The sequence below is a fragment of the Tursiops truncatus genome, chromosome 6, assembly GCF_011762595.2.
Source record: "Tursiops truncatus isolate mTurTru1 chromosome 6, mTurTru1.mat.Y, whole genome shotgun sequence".
Lineage (NCBI taxonomy): Eukaryota > Metazoa > Chordata > Mammalia > Artiodactyla > Delphinidae > Tursiops > Tursiops truncatus.
In genome coordinates this window covers 62,327,281-62,354,833 of record NC_047039.1, presented here as the reverse complement: position 1 = coordinate 62,354,833, position 27,553 = coordinate 62,327,281, and the positions used below count along the sequence as shown (strand labels likewise).

Sequence of the window (27,553 nt, the reverse complement as noted above, 5' to 3'; positions counted from 1 at the left end):
AAGTGTAGAGTTCACAGCAAGACATTCTAACGAACACTGTTGAACTAATAAATTTCTCGAGATAACTTTAAGAGAACACTGATTTATTTTAAGTAAATTATTTTAAAATGAACAGCCAAATACTTGATAGCCTTTTTATAATTTCCCGGCAGTAAGGTCTCTCACTATTAAATTTTTTAATCAGTATTATAAAAGGTATTTGAAATTTGAGGCCAAATACATTAAAAACAGAAACAATTTCACCTGCCACAATGGTCAACTACCCTTTACTGCAAATCAATTTCAATTGTTAAAATTGCAACTGAGTATGCCCTACTTACAGTTTTAATTTTCCCTTGAATCAACTTCTGCAAATCATTCATCAACTTCACTCTTTTTTCTTTGTCACAATCTTTTCTATAAAAGAGGCAGGAAACATAGCCTAAGTAAAGACATTATTTTAAACACACAAAAATAAAAACCAAACCAGTGTATGTTCACCCAGTTCAGTATGATTTTCTCTTCGGAGAGAGCAAACTGGACATTAAAATTACTATTCCAGAGCAGCCAGAGAAAAGTAATTTTCTCAAAGGCAGAAACTCATCTCACAAGGTATAATTTTACGCATCAATCTAAATCTTAACAGCCAGAACTTCAAAAGTAAAGAAAATAATAAAACAAGTCCAAGACACCAAGTACTCAAGTATTTTAAAACCTAGCCGAAAAGAACTGTCCTTCATTTTCTCAGAAATTTCTCAGGAAGGATGTCAAATCCATTTTAACTCTCATTCATTTTCATAAGCAGATCTGACACCATCCGAATGATTCCACACATTTCTGCAACAGGCAGACATCCAAACACTGATGCCTCTACTGGAGTATTATGAGTACTCCCTAAATAACCCAAGCGCTATGTCATTTATCTTAGGACATTTCACTATTTACTAGGTACACTGTTACTCCTCCATCATCTCAAAGGGCCTAATAAAGATGCCATTAAGTAGCATTACCTTCTTAAGATCTCCCAGATCTGCTTTGCCCGAACAACAATGTCGTAGTTGGTTTTATCACTGAGTTGCCTGCTCTGCTTCAGTTCTTTTTTCTTTTTTTTGAACTCATCCCATTTGGGTTTCTTGACTGCTGTGTCTAGTCATTACAGAAATTATTTTCAATTACATTTAACATTCTCAGTGCCATACACAAGGACAAATTAGGCACCTATGGCAATCACTAATCAAGATCAATACTCACTGAGGAAACTAGAAGGAGGAAAACATCATTCCCTACCAACTTATACTTTATTTCATTTTCTGAGCAGTTTACACATTTTAAATTTGGTTGACACCAACTGTTCATTTATTCAACAGCTATTTATTTAATCTTAACAGGATACCTATTAAGAAAACAAAAGGAAACTAAACAGATTATAAAAGCAATTTAAAAAGTTTAAGCATCTTTCTCAATTGTAAAATAAAATTTTACTATAGAACATTAAGATCATTGGACTTTAGGTGTAATCAGTTCTCAATGAAAACAAAAATTAGTCCAAACTAACATAGGAAAAACCATATTCAAAAATTCACTCTTCTGAGTGCTGTTATGTATTAAGTGATTTAATTCTTACAACAACCCTACGAGGTAGGTACTATTATTATCCCCTTCATGTCAGGGAAACAAAGGCACCGAGCAGGTAAGTTCCTTGTCCAGGGTCACGTTAACTCCTAAGTGGCAGAGTCAGGATTCAAACCCAGACGTGGCTCTAAAACTTTATTCTCTGCTGTCTCTTACTCATGACAATGCACAATCAAAATTCCTCAGTTCTCTACAATTAGGGTCATGCTATAAAAGTCGAGTATCTTTCTATTGGTTATTGTTGGTCTTCACAATCTAAATAACTTATTAATTGAATGAAAAAACCCAGAGGCCAAACAAAAAAAAACTTAATAAAATGGGTATTATTTAAATGAGTACCCTGCAAAGAACCCTTAGGAGAATAAGTTATTTCTAGATCTCTCCCCTTCTCTGATTAGAAATACACTCAAAAACCAAAATTCTCCTATAATCTCAAAACCTAGGGATTAACTATTTCCTTCTTGTCTTTTCCCCTACACGTTTTATATGAATTTCCTTATTGTCTTTACTTAAACATTATTATACTGTAAGTATTCTTCCATGAAACTAAATATTCCTCAAGAATATAATTTTTAATGGCGTTCAATATACTACAGTGTATTTAGTTACTCCCCTTTCTGCTCACTTGCTTATTCCCAGCCTGGTAATAGAGGATTACAGGCAACAGAAGGCATATTTACCATTAATATTAGGGCATCATGTACTATGCAGCAGAGGATAATAACCAATCCAGAGTTCATTTAATTCTACAAATATTTGGGCACCCTTGACATATGCCATGCTGGGCTGCAGCAGATACAACCAATTCTGGGGATGTCTAGTATCCAATCCCCCTCAGTTGCTGGTATAAAACTGAGAAAATAAAATCAAAGTTCCATTTTGAGATGCTGGGAACTTATCTCCTATAGCAAAAGGAACCAGGGCTCCACTATAATAAGACGAGGATGTGTGTGCACTTAAAATGCAGGTGTCGAGAATTCCAGCGTGGAAAGGAAGATTTAGGACCTAATAGAGAAGGTAGGAAAGAGTAGGTAGGAAAGAGAAGCTGGAAGAGAAGGGGAAAAGAGAAAAAATGGAAGCTAGAGCATGCAAGAATCCTCCAGGCCTAATGAGAAATAATGAAAATTTCCCTCCTTTCCTCTCTCCCTACGCCCCTGTCTTGGAGCAGCCCTAGGCAGAGGAGAGAACAGGGATCAGGTCTAAAGAACTGGAGTAAAAAGGCCCCATGGAGTGGTCTCAGTTGGCAGCAAAGGAGCAGTGTCAGGCTATGCCACGCTGGAGAAAAAGAGTATGAAAGACACCAGAGAAGTTCTCATGATGCTGCAGAGAAGGCATATGCATGACAACACGCGTAACCTGGAAGCTGCTCGTTTGAGACCAGTGCAGGAGAGACGATGCACAGCAAGGGCAGGATGTACAACAGACAGCAAAGCTCTGGGTCAGAGACAACCGCTTAAACATCATGACGAAGAGATTAGTAGTTTGTTTCAACAAAGAGGAGCCCTGCCAACACTTCTAATCAGTTAGCAACCTAGCCTGTTCAACCAATTCAAGTCAAATCTGTCACATGTATACTATACCTTCTCTGGAACTGTTTACCGGGTCTGAGCCATCTGATGGGTTGATGATATTAGAGTGGCCTGAGCCCTGTGAGGGCAGGGTCTATATGTTTCTTGTTCACCGGGGCATCCTTAGCCAAGGTGGATGTTTAGCTGGGACACACTGGTTATTTAAGTATTAAATTTAAGTATTAAGTATTTGTTTGTTGAATGAATGAGTTCATTAATTTTAGCCTACAGAAAGGAATGTTTTATTGAGGTTCCAATGCATAAAGCCAATACAATTTATCCTAATTCCACAGCTAGGGGAATTCAGCAAGGGCCTAGGAAGTAAGGAATTCTAGGTACCAGAGGACAATTTTGACCAGGGAAGATGCTTTCTGTTTTTTATTTAATCCCATCTACCTTCCCCCGCCCCCATCCCAAGTGTTGCCTGTCAAGGAACAAGAACAGAAGGTCTCTACCAGACTTCTAGAGTCCCTGTGCACGGTGGTTCAGGCAATAGCTCAGGCAAGGCAAAAAACTCTGCTAAAGGAATCAGTGCTTACCATCATTTTTACTGTCTGGCTGGAATTTTCTCTTCCTGTTGAATTTATCTGCCTGCTGGAATTTGTTCTTTGGTATTTTATCCCCTTGCTGCTTATTCTTGAACTGCTTCACGCCTTTTTTCCCAGGTTTTGTGGCAGTTTTCTCAAAGTTCTTAGTTGTGATTTTAGGTCCACCTTCCTTAACAACTTTTTTTGGGAAAGTCTTTGAAGAACCAGAATCTAGTAACAATAATAAATAATTGTTAGTTCAATGATCCTGGGCCTAGATCTTTTATCCACTGGATTGTATTTGTTACAGAAAATTACACACTCTTTAGTGAAACATACTTTGTTTTATTCTCAAAAGGAGCACAGTAGGACTTAAAAAATCAAAACAAAATTTAAAAACTTACTCTGATTATAAAATTATAATACAGCTTCATTATAGAAAACCTACGAAGTAGAGAAATACATAATAAAAACTACCCATAATTCAAGAGATAACCACTATTGTCAGTTAGGTGTACTTCTGTTTTAAGCACGTATCACAAGATGAGATATTATTTTTATGTTTGTGTGTGTCTGTGTGTGTGTATTTAGGGCATCAATAACATAATAGGAATCTAAGAATAAAATGAACATTTAAAATTTAGAAAGTATATCATATATAAACAAATTTAAAATGTTCATTTTTCAGAATTTCTAGTTGCAAGAAAAAAAAAAGATTGCTTAGGAAACTAGTCATTGACACAATTCCTGACTTTTCTATTTTGCAATACTGACACCTGATGGAACGATAAAGACATCACAATGAGAAATCCTGAAGATCTGGCTCACCAGTACACGTATTAATCAGCCACAATTTATCAAACGTTAAAATAAAATGTTGTGAATTAGCGTGACTAAAGTGAGGGAACAGCATCACTAGCCGACATATCTTTCAAAAGTACAGCATTCACCAATTATCCTGGCAATTTCTTAAAGGTCTAAGTTTCGCAGGGAACATGCAAACTCATATATAGTAACACCTACTTTTTCCTACTACTTTAATACTAACTCTAACCCATGAATAGATTGGAATCTGCTACATGCCCCCTCATACCACCAACTGCTCCCTCCAAGGGCCAAAAAAACCACATGGGAAGCATGTTTTGAGTATCTTACCACTGTTTTCACGAAATCTGTTTTTTTCTTGTGATGGCTTTGTACCTTTTCCTGTGATTTTTTTTTTCCCTTTGACTTCCATTATAGCAACTCTGGAAAACAAAAACAAAATCCAAAAAAGGATCACTGAATTGCTCTCATCCAATAAAAGTCATTAGTGGTCACTGCCACATTTACTCCTTGAGGTCACAGATGCAGGACAAATTAGCTGCATCCAGCACAGGCACCCATGAGTCCAGGAACTACACAATCATGACTTCTAAGATTGTAAGAGCGAAAATAAATACGATACCAATACAAAAACTAAGAACACACACACACCTTGGCTAGTGTGTGGTGTTTTGGAGGCAACATTTCAGCAATAGTAATGGCTAAAAATAAATCATTATTTACACTAAGCATGATAAAACTGTCAGTGTTTGCATTACTTACAACCTGGGAAGACTTTGTGATGAGAAAATGACAATATTACCACTTGATTTTTTGGTCTCTATCCTAAAAAGCCAGGAACAAACATTGCACTTATCATATATTCAAATTTAATGAAAGAAGATTATCTAAAAGTTCCTTATGTAACCCAAGGTAGCTAAAACAAAAACTAACTTCGAACGTTTAATCTGTTATTCTTTTAGAGGCAATCAAGTAATTTTCAAAGACCTCCGAAATAAGATTATTGAAATATTTCATTTTAAAGAAATCTGCCTAACAGGCTGCTTCTGGATAGAGACCCCACCGTGCACATGGCAAACAACAGATAACCCCTCAGCTGCCCAAGGCTCCTGAAAGCAGCCAAATGTATCAAGAGCAAAAGTTATTATGTTTTATTTGTCTATTTCTGTACCTTCCAAAGTTGCATATTCAACTCATTTCAAAATTTCTAAAGTTGACCCTCTCGAGTAGATGCTAGGGATCCCTAGACAATTCCAGATATTTCTAGACAAGAATTTTCCATTGAAGAACGACAAATTTCTCAAGATATTAATAGATATAAGAGAAACAAGGGGTTCTGGGGTGAAATGTATTTGGGAAACTCTTAAATGAAAATAATGAAGGAGGCATCTTTAAGGAAAGGCAGATTCTTTTGCTAATTTAAGCCATTAATCACCAAGCACAAGCTAAAGTATGCAGGATTTCCCAACCGTGGTTGAACCACTTTTTCCTGGAATATCTCAAGGGACCAGTAGGGTCTCAAAGAGCACTCTGGAAAATGAATGGTCTCTGAATTACTCCGTTTCCTTAGATCATTAATGACTGTAGGGTCACTGTCACTTGGCTATAGCCTTCATAACCACATCTGCATCCCTTAGCTCTTCTTTGCATGAACTTTTTATTTTGATATAAGTTTAGTTTTAAAGAAGAGTTGGGAAAGACACAGAGAAAGGTCCAGTATACCCCTCAGCCTCCCTTAATGTTAACATCTTACCATGATGCATTTACCCAAACTAAGAAATAACATTAATATGATGCTATTAAATTTGGATTTTGCCAGTTTTTCCACTGACCTCGTTTTTCAATTCCAGAATACCTTGCATTTAATCATCAAGTCTTCTTAGTTTCCACCAATCTGTGACAGCTTCTCCATCTCTACTTGTTTCTCATGACAAAGACACTTTTGGAGAGTACTGGTCAGGCACTGTGTAGAATATCCTACATTTGGGGTCTGTCTGACATTTTCCTATGATTCTACTGACCTTACGGATTTGAGGGAAGAATACCATAGAGATGAAGTCCCCTTCTCATCCCATCACATTAGGAGGAGCATGATATCGACATGACTAGTGATATTAACCTTGATCACTGGTTAACATAGTGTTTGCAAGGTGTCTCTGCTGTAAAGTTACTACGTCTCCCTTTTTTTTTTTTTGCGGTACACGGGCCTCTCACTGCTGTGGCCTCTCCCCTTGCGGAGCAGAGGCTCCGGACGCGCAGGCCCAGCGGCCACGGCTCACGGGCCCAGCCGCTCCGCGGCACGTGGGATCCTCCCAGACCAGGGCACGAACCCGCGCCCCCTGCATCGGCAGGCGGACTCTCAACCACTGTGCCACCAGGGAAGCCCTATGTCTCCGTTTCCATACTCTGTTAGAAGCAAGTCACTAAAATTCAGCCCAAACTTAGGGAGAGGAGAATTAAGCTCCACTTTCTAGAGCGGGGAGTATTAAAGAATTTGAATCAATGCATTAAAATCCCCAAAGCAATTAATAAATATTTTGGATATGTTTTGAGATCATGCAAATATCCTGTATCCCTCACTGATTATAGCACTCTCCAGTGGATCTTGCCTGCAGCAATTTCCATGGTGTTTACATGATGATATTCTATTTCCCTTACTTTTACCTTCATTATTTTGTATTCTTCTGTAGGGAACATTTATTCCTTCTCCTCATTCATTTAATCATTTATTTACATCAGTATGGCCTCATAGTATTTTATTATTTGCGATATGGACTAACAGTATCTTTGTATTTTGTTGCTAAACAAAATGTATTTTGTTGCTTATAGTATTTTATTATTTGCATATGAGCTAATAGTATCTTTGTATTTTGTTGCTAAACAAAATGTATTTTGTTGCTTAGTATTTTGTTGCTAAAATTGTTCCAGCTTTGAAATCTCTAACGTTGCTTCTGTGTCCTTTTCATATGGTCCATCCTTTTTTATTTTTTTTTTCCTTAGCATGTCCTTAATTCCTGGCATTTGTTCCAAGTTTACCTTTTATTTTCGTTGCACAAGCCCTAAAACCAGTCATTTCTCCAAGGAACCCTAGAGAAACCCTCTTACTGAGATCTGAGTGCTAGGTGTGCTTGTCACTGGGGTGTCACTGCTTCTAGGTCTTTTCACCAGATAGGGCTAGGTAAATATATGTATGTATATTAGCCTATGTGTATACACAAACCTGTATTTCTGTACCTATTAAGTAAGTTCATACTAATGTCTCCAACTCTAATGACGTGCCACAGGGTTATAGTTGGTAAAAACAAATGTACCAACTATAATGTGGTGTTTATTTACAGTTTTTTGTCTTTTCCCTCACAGTATCCATTCAAAACACTGCTTTCCAAAGTTACTTAGGTCAGCTCTTTTCCCTCCACTCCTTCAGTGAGGTCTTTTTATACATCTGTACTAGTTAGATGCATTTTGTTCCAGTCTGCATTCCATTTCCTGACATGTCAGTTGACTTTCTTTTCATCTGCCTATAGTCAAGTTCATTCTTTTTGGTGTACAGTGCTGATTTTGACAAACCCACAGTCATGTATCCTCCACCACAGCACCTTACAGAACTGTCCCACACTCCTAAAAGTGCCCTGTGGAGCCCCTTTGCAATCATCCTCTCCTGGCTCTCTTGGCAATGATTGATCTTTTTTCTACCCTCTAGCTTTGTGCCTTTTCAAAAATGTCCTATAAATGGAATTAGACAATATACAGCCTTTGGGGTCTTGCTTCTCTCACTTAGCAAAATGCATTTGCTTGGGGACCCTGTACCATCACATACAACCATCACACTCCAGTGTCTTGGAATTGTCTCCTCTTTTTCCCTTCCCTCTACTACCCCATTCAGACTCTATCTCTTGCTCACATTGTTTTCTGCCGTTAGACCCAGTCTGCTATGATCCACCGCCTGCTGCCCAATTAGTCTTCCACTATCACAGCCATTTCATGTCATTTCCCTGCTCTAACACCTTCAAAAGCTTCCCACTGCTTATAGGAAAAATTTCAAACTCACTCTGGCATTCACGTCCATTCAAAACTTAGTCCTAACTTACCCACATCACAATACCACACTGAAGCCAACCTTACTCCCTCACTGTTCTTTTTCAGGAGCCAAACTTTAAAGCCATTCTCTATCAATATAAATCCTACCCATCCTTCAAATCCAGCCTAAATGATAATTTCTTATCATTCCTCCTCCAGATGCCTTCTTTCTCAAATGATTCTCCTTATTCCTATGGCACATTGTGATGACCTTCTTATAACAATGCTTTGGACTTGAAATGTATTGCATACTTACATACTATGTGCTAGAGAGCTAATGGGTTTTAAAAAATATATACAAAAAAAATCAAGTGTGGTGTGATAGAGACAGGCAAGCAGAAAATTAAAACATGGCATAGTTAAGCATTATAACTGAAGTATATAGAAAGTGTTCAGAGAGCCACAGAGCTGAAAGAGCCCAATTCCGCCTCGTGAAGGAAAAGAGCAGAGATTTCCCAGACATAGAGGGACAGGTGACTGATTATGACTGATCCTGACTCCTCTCAGCAGGCTCAGCATTGCACTTTGAAAGTAATGACCATTCAATACCCAACTTCTAAATGCTGGCATTCCTCAAGTCTTCCCCTCTCTCTTCTCCCTAGGTGATCTCGTGCAATCCCATGGCTTTTTATGCTGGACTCCCAAATTATCTCTCCATTAGGAACATCTCCTTGGGCTCCAGGCTTCTGTATCTAACTGCCTACCTGAAACTTCCATTTAGGTGTCTAACAAACACCTTACACTTAATAGAACCGAAATAAAATTAACTATATGACCACTGCAAACCACCCCCAAACAATAACATCCTCATCTAATTTTCCCCACCCTATTCTTCCCCATTTCAGCAATGGCACAGCATCCACTCCACTGCTCAAGAAACCTAAGATTTACCTGTGAGAGTTTACTCTTCCTTGTCTGCTACATTCAATTTTTCAATAATTCTTCTCGAATCCTTAAAAACACCTCTAACCCTTCAACTTCAATCTCCAGTACCACCACCCTAATTCAAACCATCATCAATAATTCAACTATATAATCAATAATAATCCAAATTATTATCCATTTTCCAAAAAGAACCAGGGCCTACTGTGTTTCTCCCTTGCTTATAAGCCTTCACTGTGTACTAATAATGCGAATATTTTTCCATTGTAGAGAAAGTCGAAACTCCCACCATGGCCTTCAAAGCCCCACAGAACCTCCTCTCACTCCTTTATCTTATATGGCTGAACTTCTAGCTCACGAACATCGGTCCCCCTTCCACCTCAGGGACTTAGCCCAAGTTACGGCCTCTGGGGAAAGTAGTTTTCCCTGGGCTTTCAGATTTCGGGGTTGCCTCTCGCCACGCTCTAGGTCTCGGCTTCAGGATCACGTCAGACTCCCTTATCTTGTATCTCGGCACCCAGGTCATTTCCTTCCCAGCGCTTACAACCTGCAACTGTACATTCAGGTTGCAAACTGGGCATCTAGCACTGGCCGGGCGCAGAGCGGATGTCAAACATACGACAAAAAGGCTGAAAGCGTGATAGGGAGAGGAGTTGTAAACCGCCCTCGTCGCCAGGCTCCCGTCAACCCCCAAACTCCCAGAACAGAAAAGGGCACAGAAGGTCGCCCAGCGGGTGACGTGTGTGAACACCTCTACCCGATAGACCCTCCGACTTCAGCGCCGAGCAAGCCGCAAATCCCTCCCGGGAGCGGCCTCCACACTCACCGCACACGTGTGGCCCAGCTCCGCCGCCACGGCTTCCGCTTCCTCGCTTTGCCCCGCCCCCTAGTCGCCTTTTCCTTTCTTCCTCGGCCGAGTTCGGTTAAGGGGTGGGGATTAGCCGGAAAAACGGAAATTCGGCATTTCTATTGGCCCACTTCTATTCTCCCTTCGTCCAGAAGCGCGAGGGCTGCGTCACAGGCGGGGTTTGGCCCTTGAAAGGATCCGTGGGGCGAAGACGTGATAGCGGCTCCTGAAAATGACGTCATTAACCCTGTCGCTTCCCGGCCAGGGGAGCCGGCGGCGTCCCACGAGGGTTGACCAGTTGTGGAAGTGGAGGCTTGGTTGGCTCGGCTAATTTGTAGCTGGAACTGAGGCTAAACTAGTTAACGCTTTGAGAGTGCGTTCATTTGCATCCTCCCTGGCAGTCCAGCGGGGGACGTTAAAGGGAAATCTCGGGAGTCGGCTAGAATTGCGATCTCGGTTTTTTTCCGCTTCTTAGCTGTATGCCTTTGGGCAAATGACTGAATTTCTCTGAGCCTTGGTTATCTGATTAATAAAATAGAGATGGCTAAGACACAGGGAAAGCGCCTAGCACACTGAATGATCAGGACAAGCGCTCAATAAACGTTTGCCGTTTTAAACGTCTGCGCGTTCCTCCAGACAGCAGTTAACCCCACTTAACATTTCAGGAAATGAGACTAGGATGTTGTCCCCATTTTACAGATGAAGAAACACCACAAACCTGGTCTGGTCAAACAACAGAATTTATTCTCTAACAGTTCTGGAGGTTGGAAGTCAGAAATCATGCTGGTAGCGAGGTTGTGCACTCTCTGAAGGACCTAGGGGGAGCATTCTTTGCCCCTTTCAGCTTCTGGTGGTTCCAGGCGTTACTTGGCTTGGGCTGCGTGACTTCAACCTCTGCCTCTGTCTTCAGACGGCTTTCTCTTCTATGTCTTCTCCTCTTCTACGTTTTATAAAGACTTGTCATTGGATTTAGGGCCCATCAGGGTAATCAAGGATGATCTCATTTGGAGGTCCTTACTTAATTACATCTGCAAAGATCCTTTTCCCGAATAAGGTCACTTTCATAGCTTCTGCAGGTTGGTACACTGACATATCTTTTGGAGGGCCACTCGGAAAGTTGAGGAATGGGACTTGATCTCAGGGGTGTCAAGCATCAGATTTTACTGTCTTCTAAATCACATTGCTTCCCGCCTCTTAAGGCACTGGCTTGAGACTGATGATTCACTAGACTAGGCTTCTTGAGGGCGGGGGCCATCATTACTTCCCAGACACCTATCCCACTCTTCAGCACACAGACCGTTGATAAGTACTTATTGTCTGCCTTAAGTATTACGTTTGGATAAGCTCATTTAAGTCTCATAAGAACAGTTAAGTACATCTTTCCTCCTCATGTTATGGACAAAGGGGAAACATTCAGTATTTCTGATCCAGTGAGTCTGACTCCAAACTCAATGTGACTGACTCTGGATGGCTTTCTCTAATTCATTAGTTCTCCAGTGAAAGCTCAAAAGGAGAGAATACAGAACAGGAATGGCAGGAGGTCCATCAACAGCACCTATTAGGCAAATAGTATGGTATGTGCTAGCTAATAATAATAATAACAAAATCTTAACATATACACCCTACCTGGAAGAGATTCATTTGTATTTTCAACACCACAGTCTGCAGCACCCCATATCCTCTAGGACACATCCATGTAGCTGTCTTAAACATATACATCAAACTCTGATATTTTTCTGCCTTCTCACCAGGGAGAAAAAAAGTTGTCACATACCTAAGTCCTAGATTATTATTTATGGTGTTATTTATCAAATCTGTGCTGTCAAAAAGTTGACAGGGAAGATTGACTTGAGTGTTTTATTTGTTTGGAGTGAGTTGGAAGTATCTTGCGGTTTCGCAGACCACCACCACCACCAACAAAATTTTCTATAATTTTACAGTTGACCAAGTTAAGCCCGTTAATTCTTCAAATATTTAATGACCTAAATGTTGAACGTTATATGTATTCCTAGAAGCATAAAATGCTCTTCCTAAATGATATGGCATGCAATTTAATCAGGACAACTAGACCTGTACACATGCAAGAGGTTTATAGCAACATAATTAAGAGCACTGGCATTGGAATCAAAAGAACCTGGCTTAAAATCCAAGGAATATATGACCTCTGCTGGGCTATGCTGAGGACAAGATAACTAATTTGTATGGGCCTCAGTTTCTGCATATGTAAAATGGGAATAACAGCACTTATCTTTTGGGGTTGCTCTGTGACTCAAAAGCTGATAAAGTTATCAGCTAATAGTAAATGTTTAGTGATTTGTAGCTTGGAGGGGGAGAGAGGGCGAGCGCATGCCAAGGTGTATCCATTCGAAATTATTTTGGTTGCAAGTAATGGAAGGTTCAGCTAATAGTGGCTTAATCAATAATTTCTTCCCCCAACAAAAATTCTGAAGGCAATTGGTTGCTGTAGTTCAGTGGCTCAACAGTGTCATCACAGACCCAAGCTGATTTCATTTTTTCCTTTTTCGTTTGTACCTTTGGACCACCTTCACCCATTTCCCCTATGCTTGATCACCGCCCCTCACCCCCGACAACCACCAATCTGGTCTCTGTTTTTATGAATTCGGGTTTTTTGAGATTCCACATATAAGTGAGATCACACAGTATTTGTTTTTCTCTGTCTTGACTTATTTCACTATTGTTTTCTGACTGCAAGATGTACTTCTCAGTTTCCGGATTTATATCAGAGTTCAGGGCTAGGAGAATGGAGAAAAGATGAAATCCACTTTTTTTCCCCCCAGTAGGGCGCTATCCTTTTATCTCAGAGGGAAAAGACCTGGCAGGGTTCCCCTTCTATTTAAGCACCTAGAACTCAGTCACATGGCCACCCCAAGGATTGGAAGACCATCAGACATAATGTTAACCAGGCATTTGGAGTTCATTCTTTTTCCAGTGCTCTAGTAAAATTAAAGGTAACTTGGCAAATATGCTTTCATCCAACAGTAGAGATTTAATTTGTAATTTAAACTGGTTTAAAACTTAAAATAACTGTAGTAAGCTTAAACTTAAAACAACTGTAGTATCCAAGGTAGTGGATCTCAATCTTGGCCACACATCACCTGTGGATTAAAAAACAGCAACAACAACCACAGTAATTCTGATTTAATTAGTCTGAAGTGGGACCTGGGCATTGAGAATCTGGAAAGTTCCCCCAGAACATGCTAAGGTGCAGCTAAAATTAAGAGTTGCTTATTTAGGGAATGGAGTTCAAGTTGGTGATTTGATTTGATTTGACTTTCCAGTTAACTGAGGATTAAACCCTGTTTAATCCTTTTGCAGTCACTAGAATTACAGAATTAAATGTATAGTGCACTTGTTTTGGTAAGTAGAATGTCTTGGACATAACTGTATCTCTCTTGTTGCTTGAGGTCTCCTGCAGTGATTTAACATCATTAGATATTGAAAATGGTTTAAATTTGAACTATACACTTCCAAATGTATTCTGGAAAATATTCACTCTTTTTTTCAATTCATCATGATTCTGTACAATTTTTCTCTTTTTCACAAAAATAAAGTGTTAGGTGTCAGCTCCCACACATCTCCCCTCCCTCCAAATCCGTTCTTTAGAGTCCTAACTAATAGATTTTTAACTAATTGGTATAGTTTCTCTGTTTCCCAAACGCATAAGCAGGGATAAAGGGCATGTTATTGATATAAAGCATAAGTGAGATTTTGGCAAAGATTGGGTTTTATTTTCAGGACCTATTAGAGTCATAAATCCATGGAAACGGAGCAGTTGCCAACACATTTTCATTAAAAAAGAACTGCTTCTGACTAGAGTGGATTATGTTTTTCAATACCATACATTTGCTAAAAAGTGCACAAATATAGTCTAAACATTAATTGTGCATTTAGAATGTTCTAGTTACTGTCTAGTAAACATAAAATTGACCTTGTCCTAATTTTACTTTCTTTGGTGACACCCACAGGAGCCACAGAAAGAAAAATCAGACCATCAGAATGAAAGTGTATCTGACTATAGGTTAAAATACCACCTTTAATGAAAGATCGTGTCAAAGATTAGTTAATATCACTTAAAGCCCACGAGTTATCACTTATACATGGAGCATTAACAATGCACCATGGTAAAACAAAACTCCTCAAGCAAAACGTACCAGCCCCAGGTTTTAGCGAGGATGAGAACAATGAACATGTTTTTGGTCTAAGTTTTTGTTAAATTTTTGTTTTCGGGCTTTATGAGAAGCATTTCCTTTGGAAACTAGTGACTGGTTTGAGTTTGTGATTTCCTTGATCTCTGAGCAATAAAGACTTGATAACCAAGCTTATTAATAAATTACTAATTTTCTAATTATTTCTGCCATTTTACTTTTAAAAACTATAGACAGGTTAAGTCAGGGCTTACAATGATGTCTAGCTCTAGGTACCTACCCAACTTTCCTCTTACTTTTAAGACGGAGAAAAGATTAGCCAATTAACCGAAGCCCATCATGTCAGTTTGAATTCTCCACGAAACAGACGCCAAGATAGGATTAGAAGGCCAAGACATTTACTGGGGGGAAAGTCTGTGAAAGACAAGGATGGAGGGGACAGGAGTAAGAGGGAAGCCTCAGACCATGATACTGATCTAATACTGATCTGACACCTGTGAAGGGAGGGACAAAGGGAGAAGGATGTGGTGAAAAAGAGATCTTTTAATTGAGGGTTCTGAGACACTGGTAAGCATACCCTTGTAAGGCAAGGACTACTACAGAGGTCCACTTACAGATATACTGGGGGCTAAGGAGTACTGAGAGGCACCTAAGTGGATCACCTGGGCTCTACAGTGATCCCACACGTTCCCGCCTCCTCCTACTGACGAGAGTTCATCTCTCCTGCCAACATGGTGACTCCTCACTGTTGGTCCTGGACACAGTGAGTCCAAAATGTCCAGGTAGCATCCACAGTTCAGTGGAACTCCTGCTCTGTCCTCTGCCGAGAATATGGCCCCTCTGAGACAAAGACCTCGAACTCTGCAGAGCCCAGAGCTGTAAGAACAGGAAACACAGATGGCCCCAGAGGGCCATTTAGAATGATGGCAAGTGAGGCCATTCCTGCTTCTGCTCCTTAGGTCTCAGGCCTATGTAGTCTTCTTATAGCACTATACAGAGATCTCTGATTCAGATTTATTCTGCATTCGGAAGATAGCATCCCATTTTTGCAGATTCTGGACTCTAAGCTGGTGCTTCAACAGCACCTTTAAGAAGCCAACGCAAAGCTCTGTCAGGTTGGCTGCCTCTGGATGGTGCAGTATGCGATATGTCCTGTGGATCACATGACCTCCCTTGCTGTGAAGTGTGTTCCCTACTCGATGCCATGTTGTGTCGTTTTCCATGAGCATGGATCAGGCACTTCTTAGCTCCTGGACAGCGGTGCTGGCTGAGGCTCTTGGGCAGGAAAGGCGAGTCCACACTTGGAATAGGGCTCTATCCCTATGAGGAGAAACAGCTGGCCGTTCCATAATAAAAGGAGCCCAGCGTCATCAACTTTCCAGCAGGTGGCCTGTTGGTCTCTGGGAAACAGGGCCATATCAGGGGTTCAGCACTGGTTTCTGTTGCTGGCAGGTTCTACATTCAGAGGAATCACTAGAGACTGGCTTTGGTAAGTGGAAGTTCATGCTGTTGGGCCCACGTGTAGCCTCCGCCTCTGCCATCGTGGCCTCTCTGTTCATGTACCCATCAGGCCAGCTCTAGAGTGCCCAGGGCTGCAAGCTCACTGATGTCAACTGGCCAACTCGTTTTTGTCTTCTTGGTTGTTCAGTGTTTATTGCAGATGCCTTCTGATGGGTATTAACAATGTGAAAATTGTCACTTGCTGTGTCCACTCCCATCTGCCTTTACCCTGGACCTCACTGTTTCCCATTGTCCTTTTCTTTCCAGGTCCCTGACCAGCTGGTTGGGGCATTGGCCAATGATAGGAATTTCTACATGTTCTCACCTTGGGCCACTTCTCCTTCCACATCAATTGGATGACCAGGGGCACTGCCTGCCCATTAGGAAGATTCTCCCCCTCTGCTGTCTTTCAGCCTGAATGAGGTTGTAATGCTACTATTTAGTTTCAGTTTGCACCCCTGAGCCTAGCCAACTCACCTGTAAACTACGCTTGGGCTTTCTCCTCCTCCATCAGCTATTTGTAAGGCACCCTGCTCTGTGGCCATCGGGGAGAGACGAGGAAGGGGGGCTGCTGTCATCATGTGGGTGATATGGAGGTCTGGGTTTTCTGTTCGCGCAGCTGACTCATGCCCTCCGGTCTTACTTGGGTTCGATCCCTGATATACCATTTCCATGTTATAACGGATTGTTGCAGGGCCCTTTTCACTTTATGCATTGACAGGTGAGACAGAACCTGCCTCCTAACTGGCAGCTGTGGGTGGATGGTCACTGGTACACTATAATCAAGCACTCTGTCTCTATGAGGGCTCAGTAACATGCTAGGAGCTATTTCTTCAGATGCACATAATTCTCCATTACAGATGGCAAGTCCTTTGCTGAAGAACCCCAAGGCCCTGTGTTATACGATCCTCCTACTTGGGTTTACCATGAACTCTGCGCTTGCATCTCTTCTCACTACTGACACTTCCCACACCACAGGGTCTGCCCATTGTTCTGCTCTAAGCGCAGAGGCTGCTTTCACTACAGCTTAGACCTGCTGTACAGCTCCTTCCTGACCCAGGCTCCACTCACAGGTGGCAGCCTTCCACACCCTCCAGCGCATGGACCAGAGCAAGATTCCCAGATGTGGACTATCTGGCCTCCAGAAGCTGAAGAGGCCCCCCAGATACTGTACTTCCTTGTTTGTAATAGGGAATCCAAGAGGCAACAACGTTTCTTTACTTTGGAGGGATATCCTGACATGCCCCTGACCCTAAAAATGTGTACCTCCTTTAGCTTTTTAGGACTCCTGAAAACTTTACTGAAGTGGCCTGTCCCTGAAACTCTGTAGAGTTTATTTCCCACCTTCTTGAACACATGCTTCTTACCAAGGTCTCTAGCATGCTAGCCATGTCTTTATTTTACAAATGTAATGGATCAGTGTGATGTTCTGCAGGATGTCCAGATGGTCCAGATCTCTTTGGACTATATTAAGACAGAAGGTGGGCGAGCTAACATAGCCCTGGTGCAAAACTGTAAATGAATATTGTTGTTCATTCCAAGGAGTGTGAACTGTTTCTGATCCTATTTTCCATCTGTTTTTTCCATCCTATTTTACCATCTGCTGTGGTAACTCAGGCATTTCACCTCTGCTCTGTGATTTGAGTAAAAACATAGTGTTTGCCCCATTCCTCCAGGGTCCTCGCTGGAGTGTTAAATCCCATGTCCCAAGAAAGTGACCCCAAGTCAGAGTTTTCCCGCTTGTTCACTTTTACCTTCCAGCCCCTTGGTCAAGCATCCTCCTAACGCAGTCCCTGGGTAGTCTTCTCCCCTGACAGTTACATGCTGGCCAACTCGTGCTGGTCCCATGGGAGGGGGGTAGTTTCTCTTCTCCTTCATCAGGCCCAGCATGTCCTCTGCTGGGCTATGCTGGACTTAACCCTAGTTACTGGCCTGGCAGCCAGGAGAGGCAGCGGGGGCAGCTCCTGAGAGCAGGGCGTCGGGGAGCAGGTGTTGTCTTGCAGGGAGAGGCCTCTGCAGTGTCTTCCTGCTCAAGCAGAGTGTGGATTTTTACGAGGCAGTGTGGCCACCTCTGCAAGCTCTGCATGTTCAGGGCAGTCAGCAGAGCAAAACTGGGGGCACCCACTCATGTCCCCATCCCGTATCTCAGGGTCTCAAGTTCTCCCAAGCGGGTCACTGGCCTCCGTGTAACAGGCTGCCTGGGCTAAGCGTTTTAAAGATTCTGGAGATCCACGACTCTCTTGGGCTTGCTCTTCACGTTGTCCTCTCCCGCAAGGGACAGGAGCCTCTTTGTAAGTGACCAGAGATGCCTCTGCTTCCTCCGCCTGCCTTTAACTATCTGTTTCCGGGCCCCACTGTCACTCTGCAGGGAGTCCTCCAACTCCACTCCCCTTAGATACACGGAAGCCCCCCATAACATTCAAATGCCTGAACCACCGCCCTGGCAAGGGCATTCCTCTCCACCGGGGGACCCCCTGCTCATCAGTGGTGATTGTTTTTAGTAGTTGAACAACCATCTGTGCCCATGACTAGCTGTGCCCCACTTACCACTTGGATTGGGACCCTCCTCACCAGCCTGTGGTGAGTGACCCTGTCTCCAACCCCATCTTCTTGCCAGCTTTCTGGGACCGCTCCTGGTACCAGTGGTGCTATTTCAAGTTTTCTGGGAAGCAAAAGCAGAGTTAGAAACATAAGATTTATGCAGGGAATAGCCTGTAAAGATAAAGGGAAGAGGAAGTGGGGTAAGAGGAAGGGCCTTGGACTGCAATGTGGAAAGGAAAGATTGTACAGGAAGAGCCCCAGGGAACAGCTCTGAGAATGCTTTGGCCAGGCTGGTGTGGAGACTCAAAGCAAAAACCGGCCGTTAGAAGAGTCCCGAGTTGGGCAGGGATGGCCTGGCTCTTGCATCGCAGCCACGTTCTGTTGTTGGCTTGGAGCAGCCCTGGAAGCCTCTGGCCTTGGTTTGGACACTGTGGTGGATGCCGAAGGTCTGAGAGCTGGAGGCTTTCAGCTAACCCCACCACTCACCTCCTGCAGCAAGTTCTCTCCTGAAGGAAGACCTGAGTGGTGCACACTCTGCCTGTCACTGTCATATGACTGGTTTAGTGTCAAGACCAGGACAAAACCCAGAACCATCACCAGGGTTTTAGAAGCCTAACCTTATGTCTTTTCTATATTTAGGGGGACAAGATAAATTTCTACCATATACTCTTTAATGTATTATCTAGTATTTAGCAACTCAAAGCAATAGGTCTTCCAAGAAAAATCTCAAAAAAATAGCTCCTGGGACAATAAATTATATAAACTATTGAATCAAAACCTGACTTCGCATGGAAAGTAGAAGTTAGGTTTTTGGGGAGCACACAATCCAGTGTTTGTCTTAGTACACTTTATTGCTGAGGTTTAGTATGTGCAAGGCAGGGTGCTCTTGGTGTCTGTCCACAAGACAGGGACGTGAAAATAACGATCTGGAATGTTTAATCTGGTGGCTGAGTATTTCACATATATTAACGCCTGAATTTTTACAACATCATATCATTTCACAAGGATTAGCTGTGCGAAAGCAGGGAAATTGTTCCTCTGTTTGCTGTAATATCTCTAGGGCCTTGCAGATTGCTTGGCACGTATTCAGCTGTCGATAATATTTGAGAAATGGGTGTAATTGTTAAACTATAATTGCACAAGTATAAGGATCAGAGCTATTTTATTTGTGGGCACATAGTAAGAACTTGAGTCAACAAATTCAGCAACTATATTTGTTCAGTGGCTACTCTGTCCCAGGCACTGTTCTAGGCACTTGGGATATATATTAGTCAACAAAACTAAGACTTGCTAATAATAAACACCAAACAATAACAAACACTATATAAAGGCATTGTAGGATACATGAGAAGTACTATAGTAAAAAGAATAGGGCTGGGTAAAGAGAGAACCAGAGTGGGGGAACCGGTTATAACATCAAATAGGGTGGTCAGAGTAGGTGTCACTAAGGAGAGGTTTGAGGAGAAATCTGGGGAGGCTGGGAGTTCGCCAAACATGCATCTGGGAAAGGAGCCTTCCAGGCAGAGGAAAGAGCTGGAGCAAAGGACCCAAGGCAGGAGTCAGGACCCCACGTGACTATGTCTTTGAGGAAAGGAGGCAGGCCGAGGAGGCTGGAATCAGCCAGGGAGAGGAGTAATGGGAAACAAGTTCAGGAGGAGGACGGGGCCGGTTGGCAGATGGTGAAAGGGTTTTTAGGCCATTTTAAGGACTCTGGGTTTTATTCTGAGTGAAAAAGAAGAGCCGTCTCAGGGTTCTGAGCAGGGGAGAAAAATGATCTGACATTGAAACAATAAACTTCTGTAGGATTAATGAATATGTGAGGTAGATAGAATCATGCTACTTGATTGCCCATGAACCGGTTCAATAAAACTCGATGTAATGATACATATTTTTTTTTTGCTGATTTTTCCTGATACTCATTCTTTATCTCTAGGGAGCTGCTTGTCTTACGTACCTTTATCATTCCCACTTGCAGCAGCAGCAGAAGGAATTATTTGCCAACCACTTAATCATGACTAGCTAGATACCCTTGGATAGTTTCGAGAGCACTTTTCATATGTATTATGTCATTCAAATCATCACAACTATATCTAGTGTTACATTACTGATATATCACTAATACAGAAACAAATTCAAAGAGACCATATATATATTGCCCAGTCACACATTTAATAAATGGCAGAGTATGAATTTTGTGTCCTCTCCTAGTCTTTATAAACCTACATTCTAGGTCCTAAAGACAGAAAGTGGTTTAACTACCCTAGGAGGGGTTAACAGTTAGGTGGGAGGCCAGGAGAGGAATAAAGAAAAAGATGGTACATATCACAATAAAGAAATAAAGGCAAAGTGCCAAAGTTATGGTGTGTTCAGCAAAAAGATCCACAAAGAGGACAACGGTCCTGATGGTGGGTGGCCTCAGATACACTGAAGCGGCGGGGCGTGCGGCTCAGGTGGTGGGAATAGTGCCGGCAGATGCTTGGGGGTCAAGATGAGCATTGTGTCCTTTGGGAATGGTTGGAACCTCCATTGTGAGCGGAAGGAAGTTGTAGGAGACAGGATTACCGAAGGTCGAAAAAAGCCACATGATATAGAATCTTAAGCCATAGGCTAAAACCATCTGTACTTTACCCACTGCAAGTTGCCAATGATTTCTGAGTGGAGATGGTGATGTTGACAAAAGTTTTGGGGTTTTAACCTCCTTGAAGTTTTAAAGAAAGTTCAATATAACATGACTGTTTAGTGGGGGCTGACATGAGAGGCAATGTCTTAGAATGAGTTCCTCCACAAGTCAACCTTAAAACCAAGATTCAAGCAAAAATAACTGATTTTGGGGGTGGTGCCAGGACATAACCAACATGGGACTGGGGGAGAGAGATAGGGAACAGGAGGCAGACAGTAAAGTATTCATTGTCAAGTAATTTATCATCGTGGATAACTGGACATTAGTCTTGTTGGGGGACTCTGGGAGCCAGTGTAGAACATACAGCTCAGAGGCATCCCACCCAAGGGATGTAGGAGCTGAGGTGTTTATACATGAGCTCCCAGCAGTCATTGGCTGAGGGCTTGCTCCTGGGGGCAGGGATTCAAGGTTCCCCAGAACTGCCAGTCTGCCACATGGGCATCAAAATGGCATCTGGTAGCATCGGAGAAACAGACATAAATGCACCTGCTGGCAATGGGGTGGGGGGCAGTGTGCAGAATAGAAAGGGGTGGGTGATACGGACAGGCTATTGGCAGGATCTGCTACAGGCGGGAGCAGCAGTAGATTAAGACCCCTAAGCAGAGAGTCACATGGGTCCAGACCAATGTGCTGACAGCAGGAAATGAAAAGAAGGAACAGATTTCAAGAGCTTTTATAAAGGAAGAGTTGCAAGGCTTGGTTTTATAGATCCTTGCCTTATAAGGCAACAAGGGACTCTGTCCACTTAATGACTGTGGAGTTAACCTCTGAAAAAAGTTCACCTGCCCCACATGTATTCTTTTTAATACATTAGGGAAAATAAGCACTTATAAGACTAATCATTTATAACACCTATGAAATACACATATTAGGGAAAGATCTGGGGAAAGGTATGGTAAAGCTTATAAACATACTCATAGGAGAGTAACACACATCCAAATTCCAGACTTTCTCATTTCAGCCAATCTGTCTTTTGCATGGGAACAAAAGAAAAAGTAATGAAGAAATAAATGTAAACCAAGAAACATTACCTATGGATAACGGAGATAAAAAATAAGGTAAGTATAAGCTAGCAGTTTCTTCAAATATTTCAAGCAGGAGCTTTTGAGAAAACTCACCAAAGACTGAAGACAGAAAATGGAAGAAGCATGGGAGAGTAATTTACGGAGGCGTTCATTCAACCTCACTCTCAAAGCTGTCACTAAAAAATAAGAGGTCTTTTCCCCTTTTCTCACCCCTATGCTCCTTGGCAAGATAGTCAGACTTATTAAAAAAAAAAAAAAAAAAGGGAAAAAGAAAAAGAAGAAAAAGGCTGTGTTCCTGGAAGAATGGAGCTGAAATGTCCAAGAGGGAAAACACTGCGGGGATTGGAAGGGCAAAATCGGGGAGGTGATGGGCAGTGGAGGCGGGGTCAGGGACTCCTGGAATGTAGGGGATACAAGGTGGAGCAGGGTCACTTGCCTCAGAAGGTCACGGGACCTGGGAAATGGGCATTTCCTTGGCCGCCATCACAAACTAAAGATTAAAGGCTCACTCCTCAGTTTTGTGGGCAGCTGACATCCGGTAGGATTCTTTAAGATCCACGAGCGAGGGAGCGGTTTCCACAAACCCAGCTGAAAATATTCACTACCTCTGGCGGTTGGGAGCGCAGCCAAGTCAATCTGATTTCAAAAGAAAAAATGCTGATTCCTGCAGCAAGTTCATCCCTGCAGTAGAGGAAATATATAACCTTTACTTTTTTTGTTTGCTTTGTTGGAACTATGCGCGCCGTTCTGAGGTTCAGATGGGAGGGCAGCGAGTGATATTTTGCCAAGTGTATGGATGGAACCATCCTCCGCGTGACTTTTCCCAGACCTTGCTCGTCTGTGGAGGCTCCTCCACACTGACATTCTCAGTGACGCAACGAGAATTGATTTTTTCCCCTTTCTTCTCCTAAATTCTTCTCATCTTTCCATCACATTTGACAGGAGAACAAGAATGGGCACATATGCCCAAGGGGATGGAGATCTTTGAAAGGTACATATTTGAAAGGAAAAAGGAAAAAGCAAGGAGAGTAAGCAAAGCAAGGAGAACAGGAAGACGAAATGGGAGAGTGAAGCAGAAGAGGAGGCTGGGGTGTAGGGGGGAGGAAGTGGAGAAAAAGCAGAGTAGAAAGGCTGAGAGAGGAGAGGGAGGGAGGGGACAGGCTTGGTCACCCTCCGATCCTTTCGCTTAAAGAATACTACGGATGCTGACCATTCAGGTCTCCTTCCTGTCAGTGAGACAATCTGCAAAAGTACATTTGGGCCAACTTTTATAGACATAGGGGAACTAGCCAAATGTCTCCTTGTAATATTTAATTTATTTAGTGACATGAACATACTCAAAGCCACATTTAAAATAAGATACAAATTTGGAAATATTATTTGCTTTTATGTTTCATTTAATAAAGCCTTCATATTGTTTGTTTTTTTTGTCTAGGAGGTCTTTTTTTTTTTTTTAGCTTGCCTTATTCATATTCTTTTTTTTTTTTTTTTCTTGCGATATGCGGGCCTCTCACTGTTGTGGCCTCTCCCGTTGCAGAGCACAGCCTCCGGACGTGCAGGCTCAGCGGCCATGGCTCACGGGCCCAGCCACTCCGCAGCACATGGGATCTTCCCGGACCGGGGCACGAACCCATGTCCCCTGCATCGGCAGGCGGACTCTCAACCACTGCGCCACCAGGGAAGCCCTATTCATATTCATTTTTGATGGAAGTATCCTTGTCATCAATAGAGGCACTTTTGGAGTCACCCAATACTGTTTTCAGAAAGGAGTTTCAACATTCAAGTTTACCACCCAGGAATAATGACTGTATAATATTTCTTTGCCCCTTAAAAAAAAAACAAAAAATAAAAAAAAACTGATTCTCTCAGGAGCCTTCTACTCACATTCAAAATCTGCATCGATCTGAACTAGTTTATGGCTCATCTTCTCTAAGTAATATTCTATTTTTCAACATAAGGTAATTGAGAGAAAATCTTATAAATGAGAAAGTCTGTAAGGACTGGATTCAAGGGTGGTTTGCTTTCATTTTTCTTTGAAGTAAAATTCAGGCAAGTATGACACAGTTTCTGTAGAAGAGAGAATCTGACGCTCAAGGCAAAGCTCCTTAGTTTTAGCTTAAAATACTCCAGAGACTCCTTGAGACCTCTGCTGTCAGACCAGACCTGGAACCAACTCCAACTGAATTACACACAGAGAACACCTTCTAGGAGGTATTTTAGCTTCCATTAGGTTCTGGACTATTCTAGCCAGGTCAGCCTCTCCAGAAACTATGCCCTGAGGGAGCCTCACCCGTCACCAGCGGTGGTTCTCAACTGAGACTATTCTGCCCCCCAGTGGTCACCTGGCAATGCCTGGAGATATTCTGGGCTGTTACTACTGGGATGTATTCGTCAGAGTTCTCCAGAGAAAAGAACCCATAGGATCTGTGTATATGTACATAGAGAGAGAGAGACGCTGATTTTAAACAATTGACTCACGTGATCATGGAGGCTGGCAAGTCCGAAATCTGTAGTTCAAGTCGAAAGGCAATCAAGATGAAGACCCAGGGAAGAGCTGACACTGCAGTTCAAGTCCAAAGGCCGTCTGCTGGCAGAACTCCCTCTTGCTTCCAGGAGGTCAGTCTTTCGTTCTATTCAGGTTTTCAACTGATTGGATAAGGCCCACCCACCTGACAGAGGCAATCTGCTTTCCTCAAAGTCAACCAATTTAACGCTATCTCATCCAAAAGCACCCTCACGGAAACAGGAGGTGATGGGACTTTTCCACGTTGTAGGGAGCCATTAGGTTCATCTGGAAAGAAATTGATGGGTGAACACATCTTAATGAAGATCACTCTTCCCTTCTCTTTCCACTCTGACTTGCTGAGAAAGAGAACTATTCCACTGAGGCCTAACTATAACGAGCCCACTGGTGTGGGACTTCTGAGCAGACAGAATGTAATTTCTTCATGCCGATGCCTCAGTCAATCTTTCAGCTGCAGAAATGTGCTGAGGAAAAGGGAAGAAAAGAGGGTTCATGGCAGCTCCCCTGACCTGGATAAAATGTGAGCTCAGATGTCCCTGGAGTAAAACCAGCATCTGAGTGGAACTGTCACTGGACAGTGTAGCCAACCGAAGCAGCGCAAAGGCACCCAAACTGACAATGAACTTGCGGAGAACAGCAGAGCAAATGCGCCAATGGTGCAAAGGCTGCATTCACTCATTCCTCATTCATTCACTCCGCAAATAACTTGCGCTAGGCTCTGAGCGAATAAGGCAGCCTGGTCTCTGTTCTCATGCAGCCTCACGGAGAAAGAAGTGCAGTTAGAAATACGCCATCGAGGAGAACGTTGCTCTGGATGGATTTACAACCTCATTTAGAGGTGACTTTTGCTCTACGCTGGTGGGAAAGAGTCCCGGATTTGGGGCCAAAGGTGGATTCAAATCCTAACTCTTAGACTTCCTGGCTGCCAAGTCAGCGATCTTCTTGGATCTCCTGTAAAATGGGGCAAAAAACATCTGCCACCCCACCTGTCACGTGGACGTAATGTGAGAAGCAAAGACAGTAACGCATGAAAATGCTTTGCCAGTTCTAAAGTCCTGAATCAGGGTTTCTCCTCCCTGGCTGCACACCTGGTAGCTTTTTTAAACTACCAATGCCTGACACCCCACAACGCCCCGCCCCTCACCACTAGCTCAGACTAATGGGGTCAGGCTCCCTTAGCGGAAGGATCTAAGCAATGGTATTTGTTAAAAGCTCTCAGGAGAAACTACAGCAAAGCCGCCCTATACAAGCCCTGCCAATTTGCATACTGTTACTTCCCCAAAGTAATCATATTGAAAACCTGCCACTTAGTGATCCCTGCATCCCAAGGTTGGTTCAAATTTGACAGAAAAAGTAGATTTGGGCCACTCTGCTTTGGGGGGGTCCTGCTTTAATGCTACAAGGAACAGAGAAGCCTGCTATATAGCTCGGAACAGGAAAGTCATCCAGTGACCTCACAGGCCAGGAGAGTCTTGAGTGGCGGCTGGGGGACAGATCTCACTGCAGGCGTGAAAGACGGTCCATCCATCAGGTAGAGTGTGACCTCCTGATGGCAGGAAATAGGACTCATACAACAGACACTGGATTTTCTGCTGTGACTGGTACTTTTTTAGATGTTAGGGATACTATCATAACCCGAAGAGACAACAATCGCTACTCTCACGGAGATCATGTTTTAGCAGGTGGAGGAAGACAATAAAAATTAATAAGTAAAATACATAAGATGTGAGATGGTGATAAGTACTACAGAGAAAAGTAAAATAACGGGTATGGGTCTCTGGTCCTGTGAAAGAAGTGAGAGAGTGAGCCATGTTGGTCCCTGGAGGAACAGCGTTTTAGGCAGAGGGAACAGCAAGTAAAAATGTCCTGAGGCAGAAACATGCCTGGTTTGGTTGAGGAACAGCAAGGAGGCCAGTATTGTTGCTGACGGTGAGGGTGGTAGTAGGTGAGATCAGAGAGTTATCTGCAGGCCTGATTACAGAGGCTTGTAGGATATTGTGAAGACCTATTGTGACTTTGAGTGAGATGGATTTTGAGCAGAGGAGTGGTATGATTTGACTTGTGTCTCTATAGGCTCACTGTCTGCCACATGGAGAATGAACTCAAGGGGACAAAGGAAGAAGGCAGCCCAGTTAGGAGGCTGTTATGACAACCTGAGAGGAAAGGCTGGTGGCTTAGACCAGTGAGGGGGCAGTGGAGGTCGTGGGAAGTGGCTGGGGAAGGGAGGAGAAGTAGCAGAGCCCGCGTCAGGAGCTGGCGCCGCAACGGATGATTCAAGGACAAATTGACCAAAGCGAGGAAGCAAACCCAGGGTCAACGTGTCAGAAACCCAGAATCCACTAAGATCAATACCGCCTGAAGCCTCAAGACAGACAGAAAAGGAGTCCCCCACAGCCTTCCTGTCTCTCTGTGCACCTTGCATTTGAAACGCTCCAAGCACTAAGACAAATAAAAATGCTTTTTTGAGGGGAAAGAGACTGTCACCATTATAGAAGCCCTGTGAGCATGGGAATTTAAACACTGCCAATCACTGCCCACTGGTGAACATTTCTAAAAGGAGACATAAAGTGTGATTCTGCAAAACCTGGCTTGAATATTATCATGGATCAAATCTGTGATATTGGGAATTGGCAAGCCTGGACACATGTAGTGGAAAGAAAGTACATGGGGTAGGGGTAGAGCTATGCACAGACCATTCTAAGTGCCAATGTGTTCTGTCCTGAATGTTCCTACCTGCAAGACAGACAGAAGTGTGTGGCTGAGGAAGAACATCTGCCACC

General features: G+C 42.8%; 1 protein-coding gene across 11 annotated transcripts in view; it reads right to left on the bottom strand.

Moving 5' to 3' along the window:
- The window catches only part of PUM3 (pumilio RNA binding family member 3), a 95,723-nt gene that overhangs the window by 47,669 nt on the left and 20,501 nt on the right, over positions 1-27,553 (bottom strand). For 3 of the 11 annotated variants that reach the window (XR_012332510.1, XR_002176317.2, XM_019934765.3), the window contains exons 1-5: positions 24,728-25,213; positions 4,862-4,953; positions 3,719-3,937; positions 990-1,125; positions 321-396 (exon numbers count right to left, since the gene is read on the bottom strand). Coding sequence is in view for 9 of the 11 variants with exons in the window: in XM_019934765.3 (XP_019790324.1) it covers positions 321-396; positions 990-1,125; positions 3,719-3,937; positions 4,862-4,953; positions 24,728-24,735 (531 nt within the window). In the remaining 2 variants the exon portion in view is untranslated. Of the gene's footprint in view, positions 1-320; positions 397-989; positions 1,126-3,718; positions 3,938-4,861; positions 4,954-6,363; positions 6,385-10,316; positions 10,440-18,550; positions 18,666-24,727; positions 25,404-27,553 lie in introns of those variants that run through there. The other 8 variants (XM_073806162.1, XM_073806163.1, XM_019934767.3 and 5 more) reach the window with 6 other exon arrangements.